Raw genomic sequence first — 23,529 nt, forward strand, 5'->3', positions numbered from 1 at the left:
AGTGCATGAGGAAATCATTCAAGGTTTTTAAACTGCAATCCACCTTATGGGTTAAAGAATCACTCAGGCCGCTATATGGAAAGTGGATTGGGAGGAAGGTAAGAACAGAAGTGTGGGATGATGATGGCACAAGGAAACAGATACATTTGGGATATATTATAAAGTCAGAATTACCAGATTTAGAGATAGAGTGAACAGAAGGTAAGTTGGGCAGAGAAAGAGACAGGAATTAAGGATGACTCTCAGGTTTCTAGCTTGGATAATAATTTAAAAAGATTAAATAAAAGAAATGCCAGCCTAAAAGGAACCAATTTTGCCAGGTGGAAGCACGAGTGTCAGGAAGAAGCAAATAAATTTGTTGGGAACCAGCAAGATAGTGGTAGGAAAAATTAAAGCGGAAGACCCTAAGATAACAAGAGTCAAGGTCTCAAAGTTCATCTACCTTCACTTACTCAAGAGATTTTCTTTTCAGTTAAAACCCTGGAGGTTCTGCATGTTATTATACTAAGAAATGCAACTTCCCAGTTCACCCACAGTCTGCCTTCTTTTCATCCAGATAGGCCAGATTTCCACAAGTTTCCATCTTGCACAGGGCAGGATGAGATACAAGTTTTTAAAAAGCCCTCGTGAGTAACCCTGAGGCACTGTTCTTCCTGGACATCCCTTGTCTCAAATGACGTAGAACAGAGGCGGTGACAACAAGATTCCTGAAAATAGTCCTCAGGGAGAGTAACGACAATGCCAGCCCCTCAAAGCCCAGTCAGCACCCCTAGCAACCCCCGCCAGTCACGATGAAGAAAACATGGGTCGCCAGCTAGGCTGAGGCTCCTAAAAGGAAAGTTAGGAAGAAACAGGAGCCATTCACTGTTTGGCAAGATAAAATAAAGGGTTTGCTCCAGAGAACATTGTGCTAGATGCACAATGTCAGACTGTAGAGCCTAGGTGAGGGATGAAAACAAGGGGAATCCGACCCCTTTTAGTTTCTACTCTGAGAAGCCTAGCCTGGAAAGCCGGGCAGAAACAGCTGAACCAAGAGCCTAAGATGTTAAATACGCTGCAAACGTTAGGTGGCATCAAAGACCATTTCATCCCTTTACTGGGGAAGCAAGGCTAAGGCATTTTTTTTTTTTAAGTGTCAGTTTAAAATTTTTTTCCAATTTTTATATTTATTTAAAAAAAAGTACATCCACCACCCGATTTAGTTCAGAAGTTCTCTTCGGGCCCATCCTCATCACATCCTCTTCCTTCTCTCACAAGTAAACTTGGAATTTTGTATTCATTAGCCCCTTGCTTTATTTGTATCCCATACATCCTGTATCCTTAATATATTTTTATATTTGGTCTATTCTTTGATAAAAATGGAATCATAATCAAGTTGTGACCTGCTTTTTTTTGCCCAACATTATGTTCTGAAGATTCAACCAGGTTGTTCTATGTAGCCAAAGTTCATTCATCTTGTAGTGCTCCATTTAAGACCAAATCAACATTTATTTATCAATTCTACTACTGATGAATATTTGGGTTGTTTACAGGTAATAATCCTGCTTTGAGCAGTAACTGCCATGTGCCTCCCTGTGCACATGTGCAAGAGTTTCAGGTGTGAGTATCTCTGACCTTACCAGATGAAGCCAAATTGTTTTTCAAAGTAGCTGTACAATTTTACACTCCCACCAGCAATGCAAAGTGTTCCACTAGTTTTGTACCCTCATCCACATTTGCTACTGTCAGACTTTAAATGTATCAAATATTGGTTTAATTTACATTTCTCTGATTATTAATGAGGTTTACTGTCTTTCCATAGTTTACTGGTCAACAGGGTTTCTTCATACGTGAAGAATCTAGTCAAGTGTTTTCCGCATTTTTTGACTAGATTATTTTCTCACTAACTTGTAGGAGTTCTTTATGTGCTCTGGACACTCATCTTTTATCAGTTAGAAGTGTTACAAGTATTTTACCAAGTCTGTGGCCTGCCCTTTCATTTTCTTTATGGCATTTATTTACAGACAGAAGATTTGCATTTTAATGTAGTCAATTTTTTCCTTTATAAACATTTTAAGTCTTAAGACTACTTTCCTACTGTGAGATCATAGTATATTTTCCTACATTATTGTCTCTGCATCTTGTTCTTCAAATTTCAGTGTTTACAACAACTGGGATTGACTTTTGTGTTTGGTATGAGACAAGAATTGAATTTCATTTATTCCGATAGGGTTACCCAATTGTTGGAGCACTCTACTGTAAAGACCATTCTTTTCCCCACCAAAACTACAACAGCATTCCTGTCACAAATTGGTTTCCGTTTACACACGAATCTGCTTCTGGGTTCTCTACTGTATTCTGCTGGTCAATCCGTCTATCCCAGTGCCAACACAAGACTGTCTTAATAACTAAACTTTATAATAACTCTTTATATCTGGTAAGGCAGGTCTCCTCACCTTGTTCTTCTTCTTCAGGAATGTCTTGGCTATTCTTGAATCTTTTCTCCTCCATATAAATTTTAGAATCAGCTTGTCAAGTTCCACAAAAAACCTGTTGGGATTTTTATTGGAATTGCATTGAATCTATATATCAGTTTGGGGAGAATTGACAAGTTTACAATATTGAGCCTTCTAATCCATTGATCTTATCTCTTTCACTAATTTAGGCCTTTTTTCTTTAATGTCTTCAAACATTTTTATGATTTTCTCCAAAGATTTTGTAAATATTTTGTTAAATGTATTCCTAGGTACTTTACATTTTGGATGCTACTGTAAATGGCATCTTTTAAAATTATTATATTTTCTGATTGTGGCTTACGCATAGAAATGCATTAATTTTTTATACTGTTTTTCTATCTATCAACCTGGCTAAAATAACATTAATTCTAATAATGTACCTGATGAGTCTTTGGATTTCTCTGAGGACAAGATTCTCCTCTGTGAAAAACTTATTTTGTCTCTTCCTTTCCAGTCCTTAATATCTTTCATTTCTTTTCTTGCCTTACTGCGCTGCCTGACATCTCCAGTGTAGTACTGTACCTCATTCACTGTAAAGCTTGAATTCCCTTACAAATACTCTGACCTCAGTCACTGGTGCGTGAACACTCTGCCGTGTTGGGGAGCCTACTACCTTCCAAGACAGCTTACCTCACCTTGGACCAGTTCTGTTTGGAAGGACCTAACACCCAGATACACAATTTCTTTTGTATTTCTCTTATGCTGACTAGTGTAAAACCCAGTGTCAGTTGGCACCTTCTCTGCCCCTTGAAGTCCTGAACTCCCAATCCCCTGGACTGTCAAATTCCAAAGCCTATGACATAGTTACTACTAATTCCCAAAGGCCTTTGGCTCCAATTCATTTATTTGGAGACAACTCATCAATGGAGATGCTATTTTGCCTCTGCTCCTTTCAGATGCCACACAATCCTGTCTCCTGACTACACACACATGCTTCTTTACCTGGAAACCCAAGAATTAAGCTGTCTCTACTGAAGATGCAGGGTCCTGAGTGGGGGTGGGGGGTTCTACATCTCACAATGCACAGATTTTGACCACCTCACTGCCTCCAGTTCTTTCCCTTGCTGTCTCCCCACCCTCTTCATCTCAGGAGCTAACTAAATCTTATTTATTTTTCAAAACTTAAATATGCTTTAAGGAACTCAGTAAGTGGCTTTTCAAAGTGTTTCTTTTTAAAAAATTCAGTGCTTCCTTCTAAGACAAATGCTGGTCAATAAATTTCCAGCTTATAACTTTAGGACAAAAGCCACTGTCTGGAACTTTCAACCATGGTGGGGTTTCATAGAAATGCTACACACGCTCCTTTCAGCCTGTCAGATATCTGAAAACAGCTGTCATGTCCTTACATGTATTGTTCCTTCAGCTGTTCACCCCCATGGTCCAGTTTTTCTCCAGAACAACTTCCCATTTAATGATGTTCCTTTTCATGGAGACCTGACCACAAGACTTTTGGCACAGTTCAAGCTGGGGACACCAACTCTTTATTCTACATGCTACAGATCCATTAAAGCATAATGGATATTATGCTAAAGTTAATAAACTCTTATTAGCTCTTTTTCCCCCCACTGTATTAAAAAAGCTTTTAGAAGTTTTTGAAGTCTATTTTTCAAAATGTTATTAAAAAATATGCTTGTTGTAAAAGAAAGTCAAATAACAGGAAGTGGAAGTTCCCTACCATGTCCCTCCTCTCTTCTACCTGCCTTGTAGAAGAACTGCTCTCAGTTCACAGTATTCTTCCAGGAAAAAAAAAAAGTATTCTCACACATTCACACACACAAATACACAGACAGGTTTTTTTTAAATATGTTTTTTCCCATGTCTTTCTATGTCAACACATTTATTTAATGATAGTACAGAATTTCATAATAGATGCAAGAAATCATTTAGGCATTCTACTGTTTGATACTTTTCATCTTATTTTCTTTGCTATTATAAATAATGCTGTAATGGACATCCTTGTAGAAGTATATATATATTTGGTTTTCTGTTAGAGTCCCATAACTTAGGTCAGATGGGGTAAGTCCCTAAACTTTGGCTGATACTGCCAAATCATCCTTCCAGTGCTGTATGAACTGAAACCCCCCATCTGCGTGTAAGAGTGTCTTGATCCCCATACCTCTGCCCATACTTGATATCTACCTTTTAAAATTTTCAAATCTAACAGGCCCCAAATACTGGTTAGTTTTAATCTGGATTTCCTGATTACTAGGTAATAGTTGAGCTTCTTTTCATGTGTTTATAGACCATTTGTTTTTCTTCTGTGAACTGCTAATTATTCTACTGCAGCGTTTACTTTTTTCTTACACATCTGGAGAAGCTCTTTATATATATGACGGAAAATTCTCTGTCTACCTGTGGCAAACAGTTTCCCCTAGCTGGCCACTTTCTTACGGTGTAATTTTTCATGGAGACATTTAACATTTTAATATATTTACTACCTTTCAATCTATTCCATTCTGGTTTCTAAATTTCATGTTTGGTTTAGGAAGGCCTTTCTCACCCCATGATTCTAAGAATATCACTCTATGATAGTAGACACAAATTGGCATGTTCATTCCTATGTGTTATTCCTCCTTTTCCCTTCCAGGGCTAACTAATGCAAGCACAGTCACACCGAACTTACACTGTATCAGCTAGGTTCTCTTTCCTAGGATTTTGAGGCCCAGGAGGAAGCAGAGGCTTCCTAGAGGGCCCCAGACCCACCAAGATAGGACATGCTTTGCCCAAGGGTTGGTAGCCTACCTCATCTTTGATTCTGCCAGCTTCCCCAGTGTCTTTCCAATTGATGGGTTTTCGTTTTTTGCTTAATTTAGTTGAGCTGACTTTTCTTGTTTTTAAATAAAGTACCTTAACTCATTTAGCAGTTAGTAACAGTGGGGTTGTTGTTAAAGAGACTGATGAGGGAAATGTGGGTAGTGTGAACCTGATTACTGCGTTCAGATGAAGAGAAAGAAAGGAACTGTCAACCAATTTTCATTATGGGAAAGAGCAAGCCACTCACACTTCACAACTGTACAACAGTCACTTCACTTACTGGCCTGCAGTCACCTAGGATGTGTTCTAGCTGATGGCAAAGGGGTTGGGGACAGTGGGAGTTCCAATTCAAGGGAGATGAGAAATGTTGAAACTGAGGATTACTTCTGACAATTTTAGATAACAAAACAAGAAAAAGCCCAGCTCCAACATCAAATACTCATCCTCCAAAAATGGCACAAGACTCTGGGCCCTTGTATGACCGTGCTATGTACTTTGCTGTATCAAATGTTAGAATTTCAGAATTTTGCTAGTTGCTAAATGCCAATGGAATTCACATCTTTCGTTGGCTGGTCATGTAAAAGACAGGGTATTAAGTTAAAATGAGATAACTGAAATGATGCTGAAAGGAAACAGAGGAGTTGGAGAAAGTCAACTTCTAAAAACCTCTGTTATGCTCTCTACTGCATCTTGTTTTCATGATGAAAACCGCCCCACAGCCCAGCTCTCACTGCTCATGGATAATGAGGATGTTAAGCATAACAAGATGTGGAGGGAAAAATACTGAAAGAAGGTAGAAAAGCAAAGAACTAATACCCAGAAGAAACTGCAAGAATTCACTGAGTTGTATCATCAAAAATCATAGGAACAGTTGTTCATAAAGACTTTGGAAATGTTCGGCCAAAGAGGGAAGAGCATAATTATTGAATAGGGCCAAATTTCTAGTTACGGTGTGGGTAACTGAACTTCTGCAGTTAGTGTAACAGCTTGGGAAACTGGTCACGGTTCTAATGGTGGGGTGGCCAGTGGGAACCCGGACTAAAGGCTGGATTCAGCTACGTAACAATGAAAAGCCAAAAAGCCCTTGGCACAAAGAGATCAGTGTCACCCGGGATCCAACAGGCTCAACCTTCCTACTGACACCTTCCCCATGTCCTTGATGGGGGTCACAGCGCACACCTTGCTAGAGGGTGTGCACTGGCGAGGAAAGCGCTTGAATCTTTCAGAAGACACTGGCTTCAAAATGGGGTTCTTTAATTTTTTTTTCCAGGTTCATAATTTACTGAACAAATCAAGTATCACCTGATGAGCTGACAGCTTCTACAGGCATGGGAACCTAACAGATGAGGTACAGTTTAGAATCCGTTTATACTGCTTTCACAGCTGGAGTTTTTCTAGACCTTAACTTGAAGTATAAGACTATTAAAGCAATGCCTCCATATGTGGCCAGTACACAGTTCATTCTCCCTGTGAGAGTGTAAGAGCTGAACTATTTTTTGATGCTAGTGAAATGGAACTGGGCATCAGTTTCTGGACCTGCCATGGTTTCAGTTATCCAGAAGACACCAACTCCACAGCCTGTGTCCTTCAAGGTATGCAGCTACTCCTTGGCCCAGCTGGAAGAAGCCATCTCCAATATGGAATTCTTAATCTTAGTGGGATGAAAAAAGCCTCAGAGGCCAAGGTTCACCAGGACTCAGACATCTCTGGTTGTGGATAATGTGTTGTGACGCTCCCAATAACAGAAATAGGAGGCAGCCAGCTCAGGTCAGCTGAAGGGGCCTGACTAGACTCCCAAGCTACAGAAGGGCCCCTTCTCATTTAACTCCTGGGCCTCAGTCAGCTCAAGACCCAGAACCACCCTTCAATGTTGGGCACGTCTAAGAAAGAACCCTGCCACAGCACATCAACTCTCATATACCACGAACCTTCCTCCTCATTGTCCCTTCAGAATCTGTGCCATTTACCACAGTATCTCCACTGGGTAAAGGGAAATACACCTTTTGGGGTCTACTAGGTTCTGGCTTTCAGCTAACTAATTCCTGGGAACCCAGAATGCCACTATTTTATGCTGGTTAGAATGGAGCCTCTTGCAGGCCAGGAGATGGAAGGAGTTTTGGCTTGAACTGGCCTCACGTTAGGAACTTTTTTCCCAGTGTATGGCTAGAATGGAATTCTACAGCAAGCAGCAGAATAACCACACTGGTCCTCTAACCCTTTGGACAGGGACCATTATAGTAGCAAGAGCAAATGCAAGCTGCTGGAGCAATAATCTCTCTTACCAAAAGGCTAGGTCCCTCGGTGGATCACAGACAGTCTAAGTGCTACAGGAGACTTGAAAGTTTCAGGATAACACTGACATAATCCATTTACACGTCTGAGTTTAGTGATGGCATGCAGTGAGTGCTCAATAACTACTAGTATTAGCTATTCTGATGCTTCCTATTACTTCCCATGCAAGCTACCAAACAGACGAGCTGACAGCTTTTAAGAATGTCAGTCTGGTATCATAGATGACCACGTGGAGCTGCAGATCTGCAGTCGCTCTTCCAGATGTGCCTACCTTCCTGGCACCTGGACTATAACTATTAATGAGCAAGTGTACTTTTTTCCCCTTTGTGACGTACAAAGATTACACGAAGCAGTTTCCCTTTCTCGTGGCAGGAGCAGCTTCAGTGATAAATCATCTTGACCTCTTTCTGCTGTGATCTGGTTCACTGGGATTCTTTTCCACTGTTGCACAGGACATCACCTGGACAACTATACTGATGCCATGAAGCTGACAGGATATTATGTATCTTAGAAACATATGCTAAACATAGAAATAAAAATAGAGTGGCCTGCCTTCAAGTTTTCTGAAAGTCAAAGGCCTGCAGCATGTCAGGACATCCCCTCCAACTTAAAGGACAAGTTGCTGCTGCTTGTTCCCCCTCCACTTCAGGGAGGAGTGATGCTTGCTGGCAATTTTGGATCCTGGAGATAGCGTATCACACGCTGGTGTCTTTCTCTGACTTATTTATTGAGTGATCTGAAGAGAGAAGGCTCTCTAGCTGATCCAGGCCACAGAGAAATTAGCTCTGGTAGATTGTATGGGGCCCATAGTGTCTGTGGTTAAGGCTGAGCAGGAGAATCATAATGAAAAATCTTTGAATTTGGGCACAAGACTGTGATCCTGTCAGCAAGACTGTGTTCCTAGCTTAGCACTGGGCTCTGGTAGAGACTGTAAGCCTGACCATGGGACACTGGATATCCATACAACTTCAACTGCCCATCATAAACTAAGTATTATGTGATTGAATAAGTCATAAGCTGGGACCTGTGTAGAATTCAGCTGAAAGTGACGTGTACAGAACGCTTGCTACACGCCTACTCTGACTTCCTGATGATATTAACAGTTGACTGAAGAAGAAAAAAGTCCAGCCTAGTGTACAAGTAGCTCTGTGAGACATGCTAGACCATTCTGTTACAGGACAATCTACTTAAGGTATAACTCTGAATGAGTATAAAACAGAAATCCACCCAGTGAACAGGACTTCAAGCAAGGTATCACACTATCTACTTCACTGGATGTCGGTCTCTAAGCTAATCCCTGGGTAGTAGGTGGCTGGGACACAAAAGACAGGAACTATTTATGCTCCAGTGTATGCTCACCAGGTGGCACTCACTGCAAGAACCCTTTCTCTCACCACCCCAGTGCTGGCCCAATGAACCCATGAACACAGCGGCCGTGGTAGCATGGCAAGTGGCTGCCACAACATCTATCTCAATTTGCCTGCCATGCCTCTAGGAATACCACCTCTATCCAGGTACTCAGGGGAATGCCTTATTATGGGATCTCATGGAAGTACCTCTAAACAAAGAACTCATTTCACAGAAAAAGTATGGCTATGGGGTCACATACCCATTACCCAGGAGCAGTTGGCACCACAGATTACAAAACAGTGGGGTGCCTACTGGAGATCCAGCTATAGTGTTGAGGCTGGGGTGCTTCTTGTGGGATGAGATGCATGTTCTTGATCAAAAATAAGCACTGAATGGTGCTGTTTTTCTAACAGCCAGAAGAAAGTGTCCAAGTTATTCCATTAGTTCTTGCCTGGTAAATAATCTTCTGCCTCACCTCTTGCTTCCTTCCCATCCCTTCTCCACACTGTGGCCAGTGATTTTCTCAGAGTGCAAATCTGACCACATCACTCTCCACTCTCCCAAGCCCTCCAGTGGTGGGACAGATACGAGTGGTGACCCACCCACCCAGTAACCACTCCTTCTTCCCTCCGTGCTACTAGAGCTTCTGTTCTGTGCGCTACCTGCCTGTCCTCTCAGAAATATTCTGGCTGGTCTCAGCCAGCTGCGGTAAGCCTATTTCTCCCTTGCTTATGACTGGCTTAAGGAGGAGCACGTGACCAGAGAAGTCTGCAGAAGCTTTTGGGAAAGTTTTCCTCACCAGTAAAAGGAGATACACAGGAAGAAACAGTGATCCTGTTCCCACTGGATCTTGTTTACCTCCATATGGTGCCTAGAACTGGGGCAGCCATTTTGGCATCATGAGGGGAGCCAGCTAAGACACAAAGCCGACACACGGCTGAATGGAAAGGTATGAAGGCGAATGAGAGTTTAACAGTGCCCAAGTGGATGAATTAGCCAACCCTGGAACTGTCCCTCTGAGTCCTTAAATCTGTTCCCCTCTCCCTAATCATTACCACTTATGTCAGCCTATCAGCACCTCTGGTCTTAATTGCTGCAGCCCCTAACTGGACTACCGGCTCTATCCTGGCCTCCCCATGGGCTGTTCTCTAACTAGCAGCCTGAGTTATTTTTTCCAAAATACAAATCTAGTTGGTTTGTGGCTTTCCACTTCTCTCATGACAATCTATAAAATCTAAAGTCTGGCCCAGCCTTCTTTCACATTTTCATCCCTTACTACTCCCTTGAGTTTGCCCTTCAGTCACTCATAGCCCTTCATTATTTTTTGAATGTGCCCTTCCCTCAGCCACCCTTATTAGACAGATTGCTCCTGGTATTTCCAGTGCCTGGAATGTTCCCCATCCCCATTTTCCCGGTGCCCTTTCCTATGATTAGGTCTCAATGAAAACACAATTTCTTTCAAGAAGTTATGACCTGGGATCAGAAATGGTGGACTGGAATCATTAACTGGTAGATTCACAAACATGTTCTGTTTCCTTGAGGGAATTAGGAAACATACAAACCTATGTACTACCCAAGACGAGGCCCGAGGCCCTGCAGTCTGCCATGGTCCTCACTTGCCACACTGATCTACTCCTATTGTTTATTTAAGACACCCTGGGCCCCCTGCTCTAGATTCTAATAGGCCACCTCTTAATACAGGTTCCTATGACTCTCCAACAGTCTTCATGCCCTATGTTGCTGTTTCAATTTATATAGTTATTTTTGTTCTAGTTTATGGAGATCTCCCTACTGGATAGCAAATTCCCTCAGTGTAGAGACTAGATCTGTTTTTGGTCCCCAGCAAGTTCCTGGCACCTAGCACATATCATATGCTTGATAAGTATTTATTAAACAAAGTAGCAGATGCAATGATGAATGAACGGATGGATGGGCAGATGAGAGAGGTAAGGTAAATCTTTTTTCATTTCCTGTCCATAATCACATAGGAAAGAAGGCAGATGAATTTGGTAAAAAATTTCTCACCTCTTAACCCACTAGAAACCTGTTTTCTACCCCATGACTCAAAAGGCCTGACCTTAGGTCTGCCTTCCTCCCTGCTGACACACCAGCCTCCACAAAGAACTCACGTTGAACTCCTCTCTGAAGAGCTTATTGTCATCAGCCATTCTCCGGTTTATCTCCTCTTCCAGCTTGTCCACGGGCAGGGGCGGGTACTTCCTGTTGGTGCTTGGGGACCTGGCCAGAAGTGGTACGCTCTGGGGTTCTGCAGTGCACAAGGGGGAAGGTTGGTCAGGTGCCCCAGGGACACAGCCCTTCTCTGGAGACTAAATTAGGGGTTCTATCTCATGGACCAGGCATCCAAACACTAGGGCTGCTCCCTCTCTTGTTTCCTTTCCTTTTAGAATTGGGAAGTGCCTGTTTTCTTGATTTTCTTCTCCATGAAGGTTCCCCACGTCATTAAGGGGTGTCTTACCCACATCCTCAGCACGGCCATTGGATAAGCGGAAAGAATTAGAATGGCTCCCAGCTTGCTTGTATTTCTTAAACCTAATGAAAAAATGTTCACAGTGAAACACTAAGCACAGAGCCAAGAGAGACCAACCATTGGCTCTGTAGTTTCCACTTATCAATTCAGCCTTTTAAAATATCCTTTACCGAGAAAACAGGCTCTTTTTTGTTTGGTTTTATTCATTTTTTAAACAACTTTATTGTGGTATAATTTTTGAACAGTAAACTACACATACCTCAGACGCACAATCTGATGAATTACGACAGATGTGCACATCCGTGAAACCACCACCACAATCAAGAAACCCAACATGTCCATCACCCCCCGAGAGGTGCGAACCTCCAACTCCCCATTTACCCCTTCTCACCTGCTTTCCACCCTCTGGTAACCATACGTTTGCTCTCTATGTCTGTGAGTCTGTTTCTGTTTTGTAAATAAGTTCATTTGTGTCCTTTTTTTTTTTTTTTTAGATTCTACAGATGAGTGATATCATATGACATTTTCCTTTCTCTTTAAAACAGGCTCTTTTAGAGACAGGTTCTGCACACGCTGAGGCAGCTCCATCCCATGGTGACTGAGCACCTCAGCATGCTCCTGCTCACCCTTCACACACCAGAACCCAGCCCAGGTAGCCCCAAGTACGTCCTGGCTTGAACGGCTCCTCTGTGCAGCTCGGTCCAGGATTTACTGGAGATCACAGCCACACCAGCTGGAGACAGGATGTGTGGGTAGAATACAGTGGGGGGAGATAAGAGTATCAAACAAAACTCAAATGTATCGAACAAAATCCTGCTGTTTCCCAGTGCAACCAGAGCTTCACACTGGGTGGGTGCAACTCTCGTACAAGAAGGTGAGACACATGACAAATTGTAGTGGTTTACAAGGTTCCCCTCTCTTCATCCCTGCAGAAGAACAGAGGGAGCACAGAGCAGCTGAAGCCACAGATAAGGGCAGATTAAACTCAATTAGTCAGGGTGGTGACTTCAGCAGAAAGAGAGCAAATGCACCTCCCTCTACCCTCCCTTGGGTTCCCCCCTCCCTGGCTTTTGCTCCCTATTTGGGGAGTAATATCCAGAGGGCACTAAAAGAAAGTCAAGAAGGGGAACCCTGTAACTCACATGGTTCAGATCAGCATGACAGGGTCAGGGATCCTAGAGGAGTGTGGGGACAAAGCCCCAACTAGAAATAAAGTAGGCCTTCACTGAGCACATAATTTCCACTGGGGCATTTTCAGGGGTTGCTTCAATAGCGCTAGATCTGAAGATCTTCAAACACCTCTCAGTAGTAACAGGTGGTGGCTTCTTCCCTCAACCTCTAAACCGCTGCCCTGGGCTTTAGGTAAAACTACAGCTGGGGGACTGGACTTGGGACAGACGGAAGCAAAGGGGAGGAGAACTATCATGAGTCATTCCCCTCTATCTTCTCAGTGTCTTTATCCTACTGTCTTCTGGACTGTGTGGGCTTACTGAGACCCTGGGGTATTGAGTCCAAGGGAATGTAGAAGCATTAGCACGCTCACCTTAACATGTACAGAACTATGATAATAAACACGATCACTAGCAGAGAGGACAGGGCCACCATCACTGCAATAATTGGCGTCTCATCTGAAATCAAGAAAACAAAAGATGTCATTATCATTCTATGTAATGGAGGGCTCAATCAGCTGCTCAGGCAAACATCAGATAAGGAAGAAGGGCTCCTCCAGTGCTTCTGTAGATGACACGGCATGAGGAGAGGGACAGAGAAAAGAGAACACCTCCCACTGTCAGCCCAAGGCTACGGGGTGAAGAGGGAGGTATGGTAGGGTGAGGGCCCCGGGTGACGTGCCCACCTCATCTCTGACTTATGCATTTATTTACTGTCTCCCTGCATTAGAATAAAAGCTCTCTCAAAGTAGAGACTGTTTCATTCACTGCTATAGAGCCTAAAACAAAAATAGTACTTAACATGTAAGAAATACTCAAAGATTTGAAAGCATGAACACATCCAGGCCTGATGGCCAGCTGGGTGTGCAAGGCCAGCAGTGTACTTTCTCCCAGGCTCAATGGGCTCCATCTAGAGGAAGATGGGAGAGGAAGGAAAAAAGACAGTTTTCCTAACATAAATCCAAACGGCTTCCTGGCACAGAGACACTATTAGATCCTTACGCACTACATACCCAGAAACGCTGGGCACTGTCTTCTGCCTCCTTCCACTGCTGCCGTTTCCACTCCACAGGGCCTGGCTTCCTCGCCACCTCACACTTAGCCTCAAGGCAGCTGACCACGAGCGGCCGCTGCCTCCTCCTCCGCCACTCTCATGCCCCCACCACGAATTACATAATCAGTCTGAGTTTGTACCTATTTTTACCATTTTTCATCCCTTTGAGCAGAAACACTTTCCATTCTCTTTAGCAGGTCTCCCCATGTAAAGGTCAACCCTGTTACATATGCTCTGGATTACATCTATTATCGTCACCTCAAAGACTTGTCTCCCTGACTTCATTTACTGTCCTCCAGCCACCAACAGCCAGCCCCACGTCTCTCTCCACAGTGACTTCCCACAAGACTTGCCTTACAGAACAACTGCTTTCTCTAACCCCTTACCTCTGGGGATGCGATCTATTTTGCTCTGACGTCTACCCACAGTGCTCCATTTAAACTGCTGGTCAATGACACCAACAAATGGGATATTGTCAAAGCCAATGGAAACATTCCCACTGTCATCTGATTCAACCTCTTGGCAGCATTCATCCAGAAAAATATTTATGGACCAGCAACCGTAGGCCAGGCACTGTTCTAGATGCTGGGAGTACAGACGTGATCAAGCAGGCAAGTGACAGGGAGCCTACACTCTGGGGGAAGTAAGGGAAAACTGCTCATAAACAAGTAAACCATTTCAGACACGGACAAGTGACGTGAAGAAAAGAAGTGTAAGGGGATAGAAAGTGATGATTTTTGGGGAGGGGGCAGTGGTTGGCTACTTTAGAGTAGTTTGGGAAGGCCTGAAGTGGTTATACTGGGCAGAGGTCTAAATAATGTGAAGAAGTGCACCACACAAAGATCTGTGCAAAGAGCTTTCTAGGCACAGGGAACAAGCGTAAGAATCCTTTGGCGATTGGTGGGTTCAAGAAATAGCACAAAGACCAGTTTTGGTACAAGACGTGGCTGGAGAGGTGGGCAGGAGCCAGGAGACCTAGGGCTTTGTAGGCCATGGTAATGAGTATGGATTTAATTCTGAATGTGATGAGAAACACTATGTGATTGGAGGTCTTTGAACAGGGGAGAGATAACTGGATTTACATTCTTTTAAAAGATCAGCTAGTTAAACTGACTCATAAGCAGCAGTCATGAGGTAGGAGGTAATCCAGCAGAATGTGGGGTCATGCAAGCCAAGTACAGAGTTTTTCAAAGAGGGAGTAATCAACTCAATCAAATGCTACCAACAGATTAGGTAGGATGAAGACAGAGAAGTGAAACTGGCTTTGACAAGAGGGCAGCTACTGGCAACCTTTTCTGGAGTGGTTTCAGTTAGGCAGTTGGGGAGAAAACCAATGGAGTAAAATAAAGATGAAAAGAGGAGACAGGGAGATACCGGTTCCTTATTTGAAGTGAGGACTTTTACCATCAAGAGATGCAGAGAAAAGCATCAGTTGGAGGGAGATGTGGGGTGGAAAGTTTGTTTGTTTTATTTAAAGAGACGGGAGATATTATACTATGCTTCTTTGCTGACGGCAATTCTCACATTAAAATGAACATTCAAATTGGCTGACTACTCCCTCCTCTTTGAAGAACTTTCCTCTTTCCACAACAAAGCGCTCTTCTGGTTTTCCTTCTATTTCCTGGCTGCTCCGTATGATTTTCCCTCACTAGCTGTTTCTCTTCTAAAAGCAGATCTCTAAATGCCCGACTTCCTCAGGGCTCTGTCTCGGCACTCTTCTCTATACTCTATCTAGTTGATCAGATCAGGCTGCAAGCTCCAACAATATGCTAGCAATTTCCACATTTGCATTGTTTGGTCAGACCTCTCTCTGAACTTTCTCTTCTGAGCCTATAATATCATCTCCACTTTAAATTTCACAGGCAATGCAAACTTCCTGGGTCTAAAAAAGTTTCTCTCACCACTCAGCAGCTAGCATTGTCATCTACCCACCCTGTCACTCAAGTAAGAAATGTGGAAATGCCCTTAATTTCTTCCTCATGCTTATCTCCTACATCCAACCCAGCTGCAAGTAGTATGTTTTAGGGCTAAAACCAACACCTCAAATTTGTCTGCCCGTTTTTCCATTCTGTTGCCATCACTCTAGTCTAAATCTGTGTCCTCTCTCATCTGAATCACACTAAGCCTCTGTCCCCTGCCAGTCCATTTTCCACAAACAGGCAGAGTGATCTCCAAGAAAGCAAATCAGATCATGTTCCCCTCTTACAACCGTTCGATGGTTTCCAAGCCTTTAGAATGAAATCTAATATCCTTACCCTGGCCAGTAACAACCTCCGCATTTAGCCCCTGCTTTCTCTCTCTCCTCCTACTCTTCCCTTGTTCACTAAACTTCAGCCATTGGCATCCTTCCGTGCTGAATTCACTCTTTCCTTGGGCCTCTGAACATGTTATTCCTGCTGCTGTTATATAGCCTCCCTCCATCCTTTGCCTGGCTAATTCCTGGTCACCCAGTGTTCACTCATTTCAAGTGTACTCTTCCCAGAGAGGTCTTTCCTGACTTAAAACTAAGTTATGACCCTAAGTCTCAGCTTCCTTATCTCTAAAATTAGTTACTCTAAAGATTAAATGAGATCATCCACATAAAGTTCCTGGCACAGTAACTTGCACATATTATGTAAGCAGTCAGTGTTAGTTATTATTTTCTTTATTAGGTTCACAGAACACTCTATTATTTCCCTTGATAATACCTCTCACACTCGGTAATGATATATTTTTGAGTATAGTTGATTAATGAGTGTCTCTCCTTTTATATCATAAATTCCACATAGGCAAGGATTACATATCTGCTTTGTTTCTCACCATACACCCAACACCTAGCACAGAATTTCACACATAGTGAGCACTAAACAAACACTGGACTACACTGAGTGAATGAATAAAAGAATCGATGATTTCTTGCTAAATATGTCTTTGTTAAATGCCAATCACAGAGGGCTGTATACTAGGTATTAAAAGAAGGTAATTCGAGAAATCTGGCTCAAGACAGGATAGTGGGCTGAATCCATAACTGTATTTCTTTCTCTTCCCAAAAGGACATTGAAATGACAGAAGAACTATAAAAATACTAATGAAATGAAAAGCACGTCTGGAAGGCAGCAAAGGATGGCATGAGTAGACCAGAAACTTTGAGGGACAAAGCAGATGGGACTGGAGTGCTGAAGAGATCAATCAGAGCTGAAGGACCTCCAGCTGAAGGCAAGTACTAGTTCTGCCAGCCTGAGCCTCGAAACACCTCAAGTTCAGAGTCAGCCGGGACTGGGGATGAAAGCAGGCCTCGGGGTAGCAGGATATTTAACCAAAGGCTCGCCAACCGGGGCCAGTGCACCCACAGGCTGAGCAACAAGCTGTGGTGTCTCATCAGACTCAGTGGGGAAAATAGCACTCTGCACAGAGTGGAGCTGTGCTGATGGCTTCTGTATTTTAAAAAATACAAGCTGCATGTATACTTTGTAATGGAAAACTTTCACATTTACACAGGAGTAAAGAGAACAGTACAGTAAATCCCCGTGTACTTATTTCACTCTAACAGCAACAGAGTAACCGAGTTTTTCTTTTATCTATACCAGAGTTTCTCAACCTCACACTAAGGACATTGCAGGGAACTGTCGTGTGCCCCGTAGGATGTTTAACAATGTCCCTGGCTTCTAGCTACTAGATGCCAGTAGCAAACCCTAAACTGAGGACCAAAATCACCTCCAGACATTGTCAAATGTTTTCTGGGGGCAAAATCACCCTGAGTTGAGAACCACTGATTGGTCTACTCCGCAATTTGTGCAAGAAGACACTGCATCAATTTTTTTTTAAATGAGGAGCAATCTCACACCTATTAGGACAGCTACTAAAAATCCTCAGAAAATGAGAAGTGTTGGCCAGGATGTGGAGAAATTGGAACCCCTGTGCACTGTGGGTGGAAATGTAAAATGGTGTAGCTGCTGTGGAAAACAGTACAGCAGTCCCACAAAAATTTAAATATAGAATCACCATATGATCCAGCAATTCCACTTCTGGGTATATGCCCAAAAGAGTACCCATGTTCATAGCAGCATTAGTCACAATAGCTAAAATGTAGAAGCAACCAAATGTCCACTGACAGATGAAGAGGTAAGCAAATGTGGTATATGTATACAATGAAATATTTTTAGTCTTAAAAAGGAAGGAAACATATGCTACGATGTGGATGAACCTTGAAGACACTATGCTAAGTGAATAAGCCAGTCAAAAAAAAGACAAATACTGTATGATTCCATTTATATGAGGTACCAAGAGTAGTGAAATTCAGAAAGTTTAAGGTGTACAGTATAACGATCTGACTTACATACATCACAGTAAGTTTAGAGAACATCCATGATCTGACATAGATACGAAATTAAATAAATAGAAACAAACTGTTTCCTTGTGATGAGAACTCACACAACTTAGGATTTACTCTCTTAACCTTCACATTTAACATACAGCAGTGTTAATCATATTTATCATGTTGTACACTACAGCCCTAGAACTTATTTATCCTCTCCCCACCCCCTGCCTCTGGTAACCACAAATCTGATCTTTTTTCTATGAATTTGTTTGTTGGAAAAACAACATTTTAAGTTCCCCAAGCTTTCATGTCAAAACAGTCCTCTATCATAATAAAGTCTGATTTTACCTCCTGACATCTGAATTACACTCACGTCTTTGATGTGGTTAAAGACAATGCAGATAGTAAAGATGTCCCTACATCTGCGTGAAGGAAGGAGTCACAGATCTATTAAGCAAACAGGAGGGAATTTACAGCTCCCGGTGTCAAATCTCAGGCTTAGAGTCAGGCTCAGGATGAAGTCACCCTCCGAGGGCTTCTCCTAAAGTGGACAGACTCGTCATCTCATTGTGCTTATTAGCCTTGTCGTCTCAGGGCCCTCTGGAGTGGTGGCGACGTATGATGCAGGCAAGGCAGGAACAGTGACCCATTCCTGCTGCCCCCACTCCCAGGCCCCACTCACCAATGATCCATTCTAACAGAAGTTCACTTCCTAGACTCAGGCCAGGGGGTAGCATTTTAAAAGTACTAAAATGGTGTTCTGGTACAACATTTATCTATTTGCTTATATCCCTTTTCCAAGAAAACAAAGGGTTACATTATTCTAAGGGCTCACATGTAGACAAGTGTGTCACCCAAGGACGCAGACATATCTTGATCAACTGCAAAAATAATCAATGAAGTAAAAGTCATAGTCCGCTAGCCTCAATTCCTAAAGCTATTTTTGGTCTTGTCTCTACACTTTTTGATAGAAGTATTTATCAACTCTCAGAGGCAGAGCTGTAATGTTTTAAGCACTTCCTTGTAAGCTGTTAAGTGGTCTAAAAACAGCAAAAGTCATCAATTTCCTCAAGAACCCCAAACCTCTGGGCTGAACCCAATCACTGTTGTCTTGGGCCAAATTACCATTTTTTTATGCCCATCCATCTTCCCTAGGGCCTCAGGAGTTATCTTTCTAAAACAAAAATCTGACCATGCCACTTCCTTCTTAACATCAGCAGGTGACTCCCGAGCTCAATGACTGCCGCTGAGGCTGCCTCTGACCACTTCCCACCTCAAGCACATCAACTGTGTACAGCTCCTCAAACTCATGACTTGCTCTTTCATGTTTCCTTTACTTTGACCCTATCCAGTGCATCTTCATTTCCCTTACTATATTGACTTAAACTGCCCCAAACTCGCCTTCACGCCTCCTTCCAATTCCCCAGGTATAATGAGTCTTTTAAGCTCTCCTCAAGGCACTTTGTATGGTATATCCAACAGAACATAGCTGTGTGGACTTTGATTCTTGGTGTTCACATGTTTCTTCCCCGAGACAGGGAACCTTTCTGTTTTTTTCTTTCTGGACTCCTTAGCACCGAATAGGTGCTGAATGAATACATTATTAAAGGTACTTAGGGAAAGCCATCATAAGTGGAGTTTATATAATAATGTCATTTACTACGATAATCCCCAAATAGCTCTTCAATGAGAATGTCAACCCCTTTCTAGACTCCAACTCTAGCAAAGTACTGAAGGAGAAAGCCAGGGACAGCAGGTGACCTGAGAGCTGAGAAACTTTAAGGTGCAGTACAATGTTTATCCTGCCTGGTTCTACAACCCTATAGCTTTTGAGGACTCCTTCTTCACAAATATTAAGAGGGTACTACTCTACCTGCACCGCAGTGTTCACAGCAACACTATTTACAACAGCCAAGACATGGAAGCAGCCTAAATGTCCATCAACAGATGACTGGATAAAGAAGATGTAGTATATTTATACAATGGAATACTATTCAGCCATAAAAATGACAACATAATCATTTGCAGCAACATGGATGTCCCTGGAGAATGTCATTCTAAGTGAAATAAGCCAGAAAGAGAAAGAAAAATACCACATGAGATCGCTCATATGTGGAACAACAACAACAACAACGAAAACATAAATACAAAACAGAAACAGACTCATAGACGTAGAATACAAACTTGTGGTTGCCAAGGGGGTGGGGGTGGGAAGCGACAGACTGGGAGTTCAAAATTTGTAGATACTGACAGGCATATGCAGAATAGATAAGTAAGATTATACTGTATAGCACAGGGAAATATGTACAATATCATGTGGTAGTTCACAGCAAAAAAAAAAATGTGACAATGAATATATGTATGTTCATGTATAAAAAATTGTGCTCTAAACTGGAATTTGACACAACACTGTAAAATGACTATAACTCAATAAAAAATGTTAAAAAAAGAGGGTACTATTCTAGAATTTTTAATAAACCCAGATATAGAAATGATCACATCTAAAATAAAGTGGGATCAAAACAGCTTTATCCTATGTTCTTGCTATGTAACAAATGCTAGTTATAAGGTCTTCATGTGAAAATTGTAATTTGGAAAACTGTTATAATGAAAAGTAGGATGAGACACATTTACGCAGAATTTTGTTTAAAAGGTACAGGGGCAGAGGGTGAGCTGATGTCTACAACTGTGGTAGTTAAGCTACAAGATAACCCTGCCCTGGGAGGCCTACAGTGCCCTTTCCCACACGTTCCAGCTGAATGACTGAGATCACTGACCACCTCAGTCTCCTACCTAATCAACAATGACAGTCAGAGAGGTGGTGGGAGGTGCTTAGCAATTGCTTCATGCCCACCTAGCACTAGGCCAAGCACTAGTTCAGAGCTACTTCATTCCTCACAACAACCCTATGAAGGAAATTTGCTCCCATTCTACTTTGCAGATGGCACAGAGAGGCACAGGGAATTAAATATCTACCCCGCCCTGCTGGTCAGTGGTAGAGCCAACACACAAACTCAGATGGTCTCGCACCAGAGCCCAGTTTTAACCACTGAATTTACTACCTCCCCAAATATTCCACTATGCCCCTCACTTCCCCGGCCTTAATACATGTATCAAAATCATTCAACAGCGTTTTCTTTGATGGGGAACTCTACTCATGAATGGGAGCATGCATCACTATTTTGCTCAAACTTCACTGGAACAACAGTAGACGTTACAGATTCTCCTTCAGGACCGAAGAGTCTACCTGTCCAGATGCTGGGAGGGTTAATGGCTAACAGCTCTCAGTCAAGTTCTTCCCTAGGAACTGCTCTTGGCCTGAGAGAGTAACCAAGCCCAGGAGAAAGGTTCCCCTCACCCCAGTCCACCTCCAGAGCTTCCTGTGGGATTAGCTGATGCCATTGCTGCTTTCGCTCTAACTGTATGGCATCTCATTACCTCCCTCCATCCAGTTCTACTGCCTTCATCTTCATTGCCTCAAAGGTGCTGCATGAGAATCTTTGTCTCAGAGTCTGTTTCCCCTAGAACAAAACTAATAGAACTGAGATGTAAAACTAGTGAAGACTAAACGACTGGAGAGTATGCTCATGACTACTGACTTCATGGTGAAGAGTACTTGGTAGATAATGCCAGAACTGGATTTAATACATTACTATATGTTACAGAAATCACTCAAATTAACACCAGTAAAATTTTAAACGAAAACTTGGTTACAAAAGGACAAATATTGTACGATTCCATTTAAATTCTATCCCATGTAGAACAGAAAAATTTAGAGACATAAAGTAGAACACTGGTTATCAGGGGCTGGAGGAAGGAGACATGAGGAGTTACTGCTTAATGGTTTACAGAGTTTTAGCTAGGGATGATTAAAAAATTCTGGAAATAGATGGTGCTGATGTGGTTGCACAATAATGTGAATGTACTTAATGGCCCTGAACTGTGTGGTTAAAATGGTAAATTTTACGTTATTTATATTTTTCAAAATTAGGAAAAGACTGGCTCTACTAAAATAATTTGGAATGCATTTCAAATTTATAGCCCTTAATTCATCTGGATAAGACATCATCTGCTTAGAAAACACATTATAATGCAAATGTTTCAAAACAATAGCCTCACTTCTCAAAAGGCACTTGGCTTTAAAATTAGAATATGAACCAAAATTTACAGCGATACTTCTAAATATATGCTCTGGTATAATCATCATCACACATGAGGCTTTAGAGACTGCTGAGAATATGGATGCCTCTTTATTTTCCTGTTTGATCAAAGGCATTTATACAAAATTATTTTGTAAACTTAAAAAGATTTATTATATTAGTATGTCACAATTAATAATAATCTAAATATAGTAAGTAATTTATTTCTTTTTAATCATAATATTGAAGCTACTCAAACCCATATTAGTTACCTAGGTAAAACAGGGAAAATATATAAGTATATATATAAATCTATTAAATTCTACATTTGATAGTCAGAATCTGGTAAGTGAACGTGATCTGCAAGGATGCTACATTAATCAAATCTAGTTCCTGAGTTTAAGAAAGTGAGAGCTGGAACGTCCAGGGAAACCTGTACACAGCGTAACACCTCACTGTTCCTCACCAAATACAGTGGCAGATGGACAAAATATAAAGAGTTAGCGTACCTACTTCTCTTTTTTATTTTTAATCTTTTAAAATTAAAGAGCAGTTGCTGTACAGAGTATCTCCTTTTCTGATTCAAATGTTCCCTATTTAATGGGACTTTATAAACCTTCAAGTGTACCATTACTTATGCAGGAAAAATTGTGCATGGTTAAGTACTGGAATAAGAAAAAGAATCTCAAAAAGTCTGACTTGATAAAATAGGAAATCAAAATGAGAAAAATTGCTTCACAGATTTAACATTTTCCAAGCTCAAATGCAATGACCAGTTCTTAGCTGGTTAGATGATCTACCTTTCTTACAATCTTTGTTGGTAGCTTTACCGTTATCCTAAGCAAAATGTGCTGCTGGCTACACATGAGTACCTGTCTGCTCTATTCTCCTGTGACCAGGGATTCAGCGGTCCTGCGTATCAGACCACCGACGCAGCAGCTCCAGCCACAGGGACTTTACGCTAGAGGGCCAAAAATCCATATAAAGTGACAAAAGGTTGACATTTTATAGACTGAGGAAAAAACAACACAAAGTTAGGATGTTTAATGGTAACTAAGGCCTAGAAATTAGAAATTAACGATGGCATAGAAATTATGGCCTAGTATCACCAAAGAGTAATATTAACAAGGTAGCGTGATAAAGTAAGATACAACTGTTTATGGTACATCACAGATTTTAGAATTTGTAATCTACATTTAAAAACATAATGAATACTTGTTTCTGTTATTCTTCTCCATGATGTTAATATGTAAACAACTTAAGGAAGAGCAAACACACAACAGCCAAAGATGCACAAGGTTACCACAGACTGTGAGCAGAGGAAACACAACAGATGTTGTCACTGTGAAAAGGACAACAGGCATAAGGTGAATGGCTCACCTCTTCTGTCCTTCGAGTCAGAATTACCTGCGTAATAAGTAAAAAATAGAAACATTCACTCAGATTAAAGAAAAACATTATTGTTCAATCAAAGGCAAGACAAAATAAGCT

The 23,529-nt window shown here is 41.8% G+C and overlaps 1 protein-coding gene and 1 pseudogene across 5 annotated transcripts in view; both read right to left on the reverse strand.

Annotated features, from left to right (window-relative positions):
• PTPRA (protein tyrosine phosphatase receptor type A) overlaps window positions 1-23,529 on the reverse strand; it is a 115,408-nt gene that overhangs the window by 27,416 nt on the left and 64,463 nt on the right. For 3 of the 5 annotated variants that reach the window (XM_072943920.1, XM_072943916.1, XM_072943918.1), the window contains 4 exons: window positions 23,419-23,445; window positions 12,923-13,007; window positions 11,368-11,441; window positions 11,021-11,157 (listed from right to left, as the gene is read on the reverse strand). In XM_072943920.1, the coding sequence (XP_072800021.1) occupies window positions 11,021-11,157; window positions 11,368-11,441; window positions 12,923-13,007; window positions 23,419-23,445 (323 nt within the window). Of the gene's footprint in view, window positions 1-2,435; window positions 2,530-11,020; window positions 11,158-11,367; window positions 11,442-12,922; window positions 13,008-23,418; window positions 23,446-23,529 lie in introns of those variants that run through there. The other 2 variants (XM_015241804.3, XM_072943919.1) reach the window with 2 other exon arrangements.
• Window positions 6,354-6,792, reverse strand: LOC140687501 (ATP synthase membrane subunit K, mitochondrial pseudogene; annotated as a pseudogene).

This window comes from Vicugna pacos, chromosome 19, assembly GCF_048564905.1.
Source record: "Vicugna pacos chromosome 19, VicPac4, whole genome shotgun sequence".
Taxonomy (NCBI): Eukaryota; Metazoa; Chordata; class Mammalia; order Artiodactyla; family Camelidae; genus Vicugna; species Vicugna pacos.